This window comes from Hippoglossus stenolepis, chromosome 1, assembly GCF_022539355.2.
Source record: "Hippoglossus stenolepis isolate QCI-W04-F060 chromosome 1, HSTE1.2, whole genome shotgun sequence".
Taxonomy (NCBI): domain Eukaryota; kingdom Metazoa; phylum Chordata; class Actinopteri; order Pleuronectiformes; family Pleuronectidae; genus Hippoglossus; species Hippoglossus stenolepis.
Genome location: NC_061483.1, coordinates 10,417,639 through 10,427,058, shown reverse-complemented (window position 1 = coordinate 10,427,058; position 9,420 = coordinate 10,417,639). Strand labels below are relative to the sequence as shown.

General features: G+C 39.0%; 1 protein-coding gene across 2 annotated transcripts; it reads left to right on the top strand.

Annotated features, from left to right (window-relative positions):
* Positions 1-1,334: 1,334 nt before the first annotated feature.
* On the top strand, positions 1,335-9,224 carry LOC118112101 (F-box/LRR-repeat protein 3). 2 transcript variants are annotated; one of them, XM_035161134.2, is made up of 6 exons: positions 1,335-1,693; positions 2,933-3,140; positions 4,720-4,923; positions 5,019-5,141; positions 5,653-5,824; positions 6,178-9,224. In XM_035161134.2, exons 1-6 carry the CDS (start codon positions 1,536-1,538, stop codon positions 6,816-6,818), a joined length of 1,506 nt encoding a protein of 501 aa, XP_035017025.1. In that variant the 5' UTR covers positions 1,335-1,535; the 3' UTR covers positions 6,819-9,224. The 2 variants fall into 2 exon arrangements, with proteins under 2 accessions (XP_035017025.1, XP_035017033.1); XM_035161142.2 differs by having other exon boundaries at positions 1,338-1,693; positions 4,720-4,884.
* The last annotated feature ends 196 nt before the right edge of the window (positions 9,225-9,420 follow it).

The window sequence follows — 9,420 nt, the reverse complement described above, 5'->3', positions numbered from 1 at the left end:
CAAACTGTGAATCCGTCCCATTTTAATAAACATGAAACTGTCTATCAACTCATTACGTCTCAGTTACACGTGTAGGGGAGTGATGATGATTGGCAGATGTAATGTCGTCATGGATGGATGGATGGGTAGAAAATACATTGATCCACTTGTTAAAATTCAGTTGTCCAGTTTCCAGCAGGTCATATGATTGTACTATCTACAGACAGAAATGCAGATGCATGGGTAAATACACCATAAACTAGGATGGCACTCAGTAGAGCACATACCTCCACCAAAGCCCAACAGTCTCCCTTTGAAACCACATTTAAATTCACTAGATCAGGATTTGTATTTGGACCAGCACCAAATTGCTCACACTCATGAATATCAGTCCCCTAAATGTGCTTGTTGTTTCATCAAGATCCATGAATTTATTTCCATTAGTTCTCAGCGTGCAGAGCAAAATAATCCACACTGGAAACCCGCAGGAGGTTAGTGTTTACAGCCACCAAATACATTGATGCATGAATATTAATATAATAATGCACAATATAATTATTTGTGTTTCACAGGGGACATTATCTTCATCAGAATCAGAAAAGCTTTATTTATCCTTCCATATGCTCTGCAGCCATCTTTGTTGTCTTTATTATTGGAGCATGATAATTGGATATTTTCACTTGTTGTGCACTGTGCATGTGTGGCAGAAACATGGTTGGTAACATCTGTGTGTTATTTTAGAGTGTCGCAAGAAACAATGAGATTAGTAATAAAGATTTTGGGTCCAGAAGGAGTGGGACTACAGTGGGCATAGGTTCTCCTTGATAGTTATTTTTCTAATTATTTGTTTTGCGCATTAAACCAAAATTGTATTCTTGAATTTATGACTCATTTCCTTATTAAATTAAGACTTTATCCTTGTAAATTTGTGGCCTTACTCTTGTAATATGATGGCTTTTTAAAACTGAATTGTTACTCTATTTTCTAAATATGACTTTTTCCAATAAATTATGGCTTTATCCTTGTAATATTGTGACTTTATTCTTTCAATATTATGACTTCATTCTAGCAAAATTCATTTTCTCATTAAATAACGACTTTATTCTTGTAATATCATGGCTTTTTTAGAACTAAATGATGACTTTATTCAGTAAATATCACTTTTTCTCATTAAATTACGACTTTATTCTTGTCATATTACTTTATTATCCAAATCTCTAATATGGCCCTAATTTTCGACATGCAAAAAAAACAAAATCTACTTTCATGTTGTTCGTTTATATTCTTAACACTTCGACTTTATTCTTAAAATGTAAAAACAAATCTTTCTCTTGTCTCTTTTATTTTTAAATAATTATCCTCCTTGCTGGAAGTTTACAGAGTGACCCAACCCCCACGCCCCCTGCCGGCAGGGCGGTGGAACAGCAGACCAGCCACAACAACACAGACGCCATCTTTCCTCTGCCAGCACAACCAGCGGAGCGGCAGAGTCCAGAGCAGAGAAGTGGGTCAGGCTCCTCAAACACCAGCGGACTGCGAACAGCTCCGTCCCTCAGATGGTGGTCTCTGTGCGCAGACCCCTCCTCGCACCGCAGACTCCTATGGTCCAATGTGTCGGATCGGTGCACGAGCTAAAACGCACTTTTCTTGTGTCGGCCCCGGCTGAGCGATCGACTTCTGCAACAAACATCCGAAGAGGGCTGCAGGCAGACAGGTAGGAGGAGGGGGTGGGGGGGCTGGCTCCACTACTCCTGAGCTCTGTGAGCGGGAGGCTGGACACAAACATCTCCACGTTTCCACTTCACAGTCGCTACAACTTGTTTGTTGAGGTGTTAGCTAAGATGCCGGGTTGGGCTAAGAAGCTAACTCGCTTGTTTTGCCGGCTGCGCCACTTAACGTGGAGGAGGGGGCGTGTCCCCTCTACAAGTACCTGTTACTGTGCTTGTGGAAGTTAAGGTTCTCTCTGTGTCTGTAATGAGAAATAAAAACATGGTTTCCAACATGTTGCTCAGCAGATCATCCTGTAGAGCTTCTGTTTTATTCCTGAGTTGTCAGAATATCAATCGAGTTTTTAGATCATTGCAAAAGAAAATACTGGACATTTGTATTTTTTTCTCCCATCCAATCCACTGAATTCTCCAACAGTGGCCTAAAAACAACCAGATAGAAAAGTTAACTTAGTGTGAACTGCTAAATAGATGCATTACTATATACTGTGAATATGGCAAACATCATCCCATGGTATAAGGTTGTATTGTGTTGTACTGATATATTTGATATTTGATCGGCTCGATTGTCGTTTGCATGATTTTTCTTTCTTATTGATTTAAAGCTATCAAATACACAACAAATTAGCACATTCAGGTATTATTTTAAACCTCTATATTTACCTAAAGTCTGCTTCATGCTTTTAAACAGTATTTGCAGAAAGAAGTGCTTATGAGTCAGTAGTGGCCCCCTGTGGATGGGAAGATGTCACATATTGACACTGGCTTTGAAAGCCAGAGTGAATTGGTGCATCTCAATCCCTGTGTCAGCCATCATTGTGGGAAAAATCTGACATGTTCATTTCTTTTTTTTATGAATTTCGGTAATAAAATGTGTGTCATACAAAATGTTATGATTGATAAACACTTTCTGAGTTTATTAAATCCTAAATTGAAAGTGGTTTATCATGTAAATACTCTGAAGTTACTTATAATTAATCGATTAATCTTAAAAAAACTGAGTGACAGTTTAAAGTTTGTTCGATTGTCATTAGGCCATTTAACAAAAAATCCCATTTTTTATACTCTTCATACTATTGTCTTATCTTATTGAAATTAATTTTAAGACCTAATTAATAATGAATTGATTAACTGTTAATGAAAATAGTTGTCTAATTTCACAAATACCTTCTGTATGTCAAGTCTTTTAATGAAGAATCCCTGCACAAACTCTGCTGTTTACCCAGGATGAAGCGAGTTCTCCAGGGGGATGAGCAGGAGGACGGAGGCGGCACCAGCGGTGGGTCTCAGGAGTCTCTTAAACGACCCTGCAAGCAGACAAGGGAGGAGGATTCGGAGGAGGAGGAGGCTTCCCGATGCGAGTATCTGCCTCAGGAGATCTTGCTTCACATCTTCCAGTACCTGCCCCTCCTGGACAGAGCCTACGCGTCTCAGGTACCCCACGCAGTGATGTCCTGTCAGTCTCTATCTCAGACTCTTTGTAAAGATGGAAGACATGACTGCTACCAAAAAGTGAAGCCAAAGTGTCTCAGTCGCCACCTAGAGGCTGGCTGCAGTATAGGTCATGTACAGTATAATGCCGTCTCCTCCATATTAGTGGATCAGACATGGACCAAACTACGTCAATGGTTTTTCTCAAAGATGGTTTATGACATTTTAAGTAGTTTCTCATCACACTGATGTTTGTTGTGCTAATTTTGCCAGTAAGTTTTGTTTTAATTTATCATTTGATGATATAAAAACAGGGTGAAACCTCATGATTGACAGCTGAGGCTGACTTCTGATTGGCCGAGCATTTATATATCGATGAACCGGGCTAATGCAGCTCTGTCCTTCAGTCGCAACTGCGAAGACACCTCAAAATGTGCAATATGGCAGTGTTTGTATCCAGGATATTTTAGCTTCATTATTTGGCAGAATTTGTTGTAACAGTTTGTTCCTCATTCTCATGGTTTTTAATAAGCTGCTTATCATTAGTGTTTCATGGAGTAGCATGTGTCATGTGTGGATTTTATTTAACACTGCTAAAACAACAAGGCAGTCAATACATTGGGGGAAAAAATCATTATTATTGCAACTTGAATTTATTCCACATTTGGCACTACTGAGTACAAAGCTGGATTAAACATAGTCAAGTTACTCACCCGCTCAGTTTGTACAAAGGCACCATTCATTACAATTGATTTTACCCAGATTACACACCTTTTTTACACATGACACTGATATTGATGTGTTTTTTCAACATTTATCTGATCTTATATGTAAAATATTACAACTAAGAGCTTCTACATGACTACTGCCACCTTGTATGTACAGTATGTTTGTATGTAAAATAGAGAAAGCACAACGTTAAATTCAGGTCTCCAAGAACCTTTAGAGACACTTAAAAAAGTCAACTTCAAGCAAAAACATTAAGTGAAACTCTGCAGCACCACACAAGACAAAGTTGAAATCACTAAAATAGAGTTCTGATGTTTTTATGTGTTGCATATCTATTGATATTTTTCTCCTTTTTGGATTCTGAGTTTCCCTCTTGTTTACTTCTTTTCACACTCAGCTGACTCAGAAAACTCCGTAATGAAACATGTGCGCAGGCAAATTCTCATGACAGGTCTTGTGATTTTCTTCTTTTCTGGAGATTCCTTTGCGGAAAGTCACACAATCTTTACTCATGTATTATTGATAGATCTTTTAGTTCATCTCATTCCTTTGCAACACATCATTAATACTAATACTAATAATAAGTGACAAGTCGACTTAATCTGATGCATTGACCCAGTAGAATTAGTCCATTAGCAAAAAATATAAAAACACAAGATTTTCAAATCAGACAGTAATGATCTTAAATTTAAGGATTCTGCTCTCGCCTGGGAAAAGCATTTTGTCAGCTTGCTTAGGGATTGTTTAATTTAATTAAAAAATAATGTTATTGTTTCTTGTTTTGAATAATCTATGAATGCTTTTTAAGCTTAACCAAGTGGTTTATATCTTGATTTGACTAATGTCACCATAGGTGTGTCGAGGCTGGAACCAGGCTTTTCACATGCCAGAGCTGTGGCGGTGCTTTGAGTTCGAGTTAAACCAGCCAGCCAGCTCGTACCTGAAGGCCACACACCCAGACCTCATCAAACAGATAATCAAAAGGCACTCCAAGCACCTGCAGTATGTCAGCTTCAAGGTACGAATGGAAAGTGAAAAGGAGAGGAAGCAATGTGGGGTGAGGGTGGTGCAAGTGATGGAAGTGAAATTCTTATGTTCTGTTCAAATTAAAGTGTCACCTGGTTTTCACATTTCTCTCTCTATATTGTTAAGGTGGACAGCAGCAGAGAGTCGGCGGAGGCAGCGTGCAACATCCTCTCTCAGCTCGTGAACTGTTCCTTGAAAACACTGGGGCTCATCTCCACAGCCAGGCCCAGTTTCATGGAGCTGCCCAAGGTAAGCCGCAGCAAGATATACGTTATTTCTGTGCATCTACTGTTTCTAGTTTAGAATCGTAATATTCTGCTGTGGGGAAACAATGCAACAGTTTATAGATAAGAACTAGTTTGAAGCTGTTTTCAGTCATTAACTGCAGCAAATATCCAGAATATTGGGTCTGAGGGGGCTTGCAGGAAAGGTTTTCTGAAAATGTCCGGAGCAACTGACATGGACCTTTGCTAACTCACATACAGCCCCTCTGCAAAATGTCAGGAAAATGTCAATGCTTGTCAGAAAGCAGCTTAAGATGCTTGTGAGGAAGTCTGTAACTAAAGATTTTAAGCTCAATCAACTAAAAGCATTCAATTAATAGTTAAATCAATCAGATTTGTATTTATATAGCCCTTATTCACACCACAAATTGTCTCATAGGAATTAAACAGCATTCTACTCAGCCATCTTGGAATGAAGCTGATGAAAGAAGGATTAATTACAGTGTCTGTCTGTCTCTTTATCCCTTTTTCACCAGTCTCACTTCATCTCAGCGCTAACGGTGGTTTTTGTCAACTCCAAATCCCTGTCGTCCCTGAAGATTGACGACACACCCGTGGATGACCCCTCCCTCAAAGTGCTGGTGGCCAACAACAGTGACACACTCCGATTGCTGAAAATGAGCAGCTGCCCTCACGTTTCCCCTGCAGGTATTCAACAATAGAAGGGCTGATAAGCATTGTGAAAGTTAATGTTGGATAATGACTAATTGGGACTTAAGAGGGAATGGTTAAGTAAAATGATTATTAAAGCATCCTCATTATCTTTCAAGGCTTAATTGGGCTTAATGTGGGTAGGAGATATATAGATGCAGTATGATTTCGAAATATTGATATTTTAGGGTTAAGGGGGTTTATATACCTGTTTAAACAGATCTGCCTTCCTAAATATTAAACCTACAAGGAGAAATAATAGTGTCAGGGTAGTTCCATCTTTTCCTGTGCTCAGCCCTAAACTGCGAGTAGATCTGTAGCCTCCTGATTTACGTGTCTCTCCATCCCAGGCATCCTGTGTGTGGCTGATCAATGCCACGGCTTGAGAGAACTGGCTCTCAACTACCATTTGTTGAGTGACGAACTCCTCATCGCCCTGTCCTCGGAGAGACACGTTCACCTCGAGCACCTTCGCATCGACGTGGTTAGTGAGAATCCTGGCCAGCAGTTCCACACCATCAAGAAGAGCAGCTGGGACGCCATGGTGCGTCACTCTCCTAAATTCAATCTGGTCATGTACTTCTTTCTCTATGAGGACGAGTTCGGCCCTTTCTTCCGCGATGAAATCCCCGTCACACATTTGTACTTCGGCCGCTCTGTCAGCAAAGACGTGCTGGGCAGAGTCGGGCTCAACTGCCCGCGGCTGGTCGAGCTCGTGGTGTGCGCCAACGGTCTGCGGCCGCTGGATGAGGAGCTGATCCGCATCGCCCAGCGCTGCACGCAGCTGTCAGCCATCGGCTTGGGAGAGTGTGAAGTGTCCTGCAGCGCCTTTGTGGAGTTTGTCAAGATGTGCGGAGACAGACTGACGCAGCTATCCATCATGGAGGACGTTCTGGTCCCAGATCACCGCTATGGGTTGGATGATATCCACTGGGAGGTGTCAAAGCATCTGGGTCGTGTCTGGTTCCCAGACATGATGCCGACCTGGTAGAGCTCTGGAAGAAGTTTAGGTTTGAATGAGTTTATGAGTGAGTGTATGTGTGTGTTTGTGATGCGTGTCCTCGTCTTTCTACAACTTCAGACACCATCCATACTGCTTTTCCTGTACAACTACATGAAGAAATAACTCTCATATCTATCTTAGGTTTGATGTGATCAAACATATGTTCATTGATTTCAACAATACCATTTTGTTCCATGTATAAAATGTTTATATTTATATGTATATTTATGTCTCAATTTATTTGTCTTGTCACTCATTTAGCATCTTGTTTTCTGAGCCATTTTTCAAGGGCTCTGAAACCCTGCAGATTGGTTATGTTTGGAGTCTCGGGGTATTTAAGGGTGACACTTTACATGGAAATTAACCGGAACGTCTGGGAATGAAGGGGAAGTTATTAAATCTATAATGACAAATGAGGAGTGGGCATAAATATAAATCCCTTTTACTGAAATCAGAAACTTTATATTAGTTAGTTAAATTTTGGTTCAATAACTTAACATACATAATCAAAAAAAGTCATCATTGTCACAGAATTGCAAATGTTTTTTATCTCAGGCATTTTGGAGGTTTTGAAAACAGTCTGGTGGTGGAAGGATGTGCAGTCGGTAGATGTGGACGATCACCATTATAAGCTAATATTTTTTGTTAGTTAAAATAACTTTCATAGAAGGTTTCTGAATTTACTTGTTTAATTTCTGACACTTTAAAACCCAAGTACTGACACATTGTGACTGTAAACGAATGAGAAACATTTCATTGTAAAGGTAGTTATGTGTGAAGCTTGTTATAGAGGTGGTTGATCACGGTCAGGAAGCAATAGCACATATAGGTTCCATGTTGATTCCATTTGTTCTTTTGTTTTTTTTATGTGTCCATCATAGTTTATTGTCCTGTCTTTGACTGTGTTTCTGAGTCACTGCATCTTATTAAGAGCAACAGAACTGTCTCTTCCTCCGTCCTTTGATTTCATGTCGACTGGACTTTAGACAGTTCCATCTCCTTTTTTCTATGGACACTGTTAAGGTGATGCTCTTAGGTGACTTTGTTTGTGTGTGTGTGTGTGTGTCTGTGTGCGAGTGTGTATATACACGTTTATATGTATGTAACGTGTGTGTGTGTGTCTATGAGAGGTGTTATTTTTGTAGCTACAGTATATTTCAATATTTCTGCATTACCTGACACATGTTCCTATTTTAATTGTAAATATCAGTGTCAAAGTGCGAATCAAATGGGAGGGAGAATTTTTAATGGCCAACTTTATATAAATATATCTATTTGTACATTTACCAAATCTTACTAATGCACTTTTACTCTGATGAACAGCACAAGATGAGCTACAATGTCATTAGGGCCTGAAAAGTTTTTCAGCAAAATGGTGTTAAATTCTGTCAGTAAATCTGCCAATGTGTCACCTTTGGTATTTGATTAACTTTTTTCAGAGTCGAAATTAAATTATGAGATGATGCACTAAAATGAAAAACTGATGTGAAAGGGATAAACCAAACCTGCTTGACAGCACAATCATTCACCTTGCTAACAGGCTATAGTCCAACTAAGAAATATATATTCTGACTTAGCTTTTGTAATTTTACAGGATTTGATTCATCATTATTGTGTTTGTAAGCAAAGCGAAGACGGTTGACAAAAAATACAAAAACTCTTTCACTGTATGTGAATTTAGTTTAAATGTATTATGATAGAAGGATTGATGATTTAAATGCCAGCACAGGGCTGCACAATTACAACCAATTATGACCAGGGTTGGAGCAGATGACTTTAAAATGGAGACAGTTACTGAATACAAAATTCATGACATGTTTTTTGCAAGTGGTAACATAATTCGTTGAATTTCAATCTAATCTGAGCAGTTTTGGATTATTTTTACTTGCTCTTTCTAATCTGGTAATGTAAACCTGATTACATGTACATCTCCCAACTGTGAATATGATTAATACTAATGCAATCATGTTTTAGCAAGTCTCTCAAACAGTTTGCTGGCCTGAAATAAGGGCAGATTTAACTTTAATCAATGGTGGTACTTCAAGTTTTGTCAGTGTCATCATGAAATTCCATTTCGTATTTGGATGTGGCAGCCATTCTAATGCAAATGGTAAAATGTGAAGATAGTGACTTAAGCTGGGTAATTGTGCAGCCCTGAGGACAGGATGGTGTGGCAGCTGAATGTTGTTGTAAATTAATGTTTTGCAGAAATGTGTAAGAGTCTAATATTTATATCTCACTATTGTTTTGTAGCAATCGGCTGAAAAAATAGTAGCTGGAACGTGTCTTAAGGTGGACTTATCAAGAATGTTGCTTGTGGAGAAGTTCATTTTTTCACAGGGTTGATATGTTTAGTGTTTGAAAATGTTAATTAAAAAAAAGCTATTCACACAATTTCTTCAGTTGTTGACCTTTAATCTGACCATGATCGTGTCTTAATATCATGTTTTCTGTTCCTGAAGGTCAACAAGGCCTGGCAATGAACACGGACCTTTATTGACTTTCAGGACATTTTATTGTGTATTCATAAAAACATGCCATTTGCTGTTTAATATTAACTGCATTTGCATTCAGTGCTTATAGATGATTA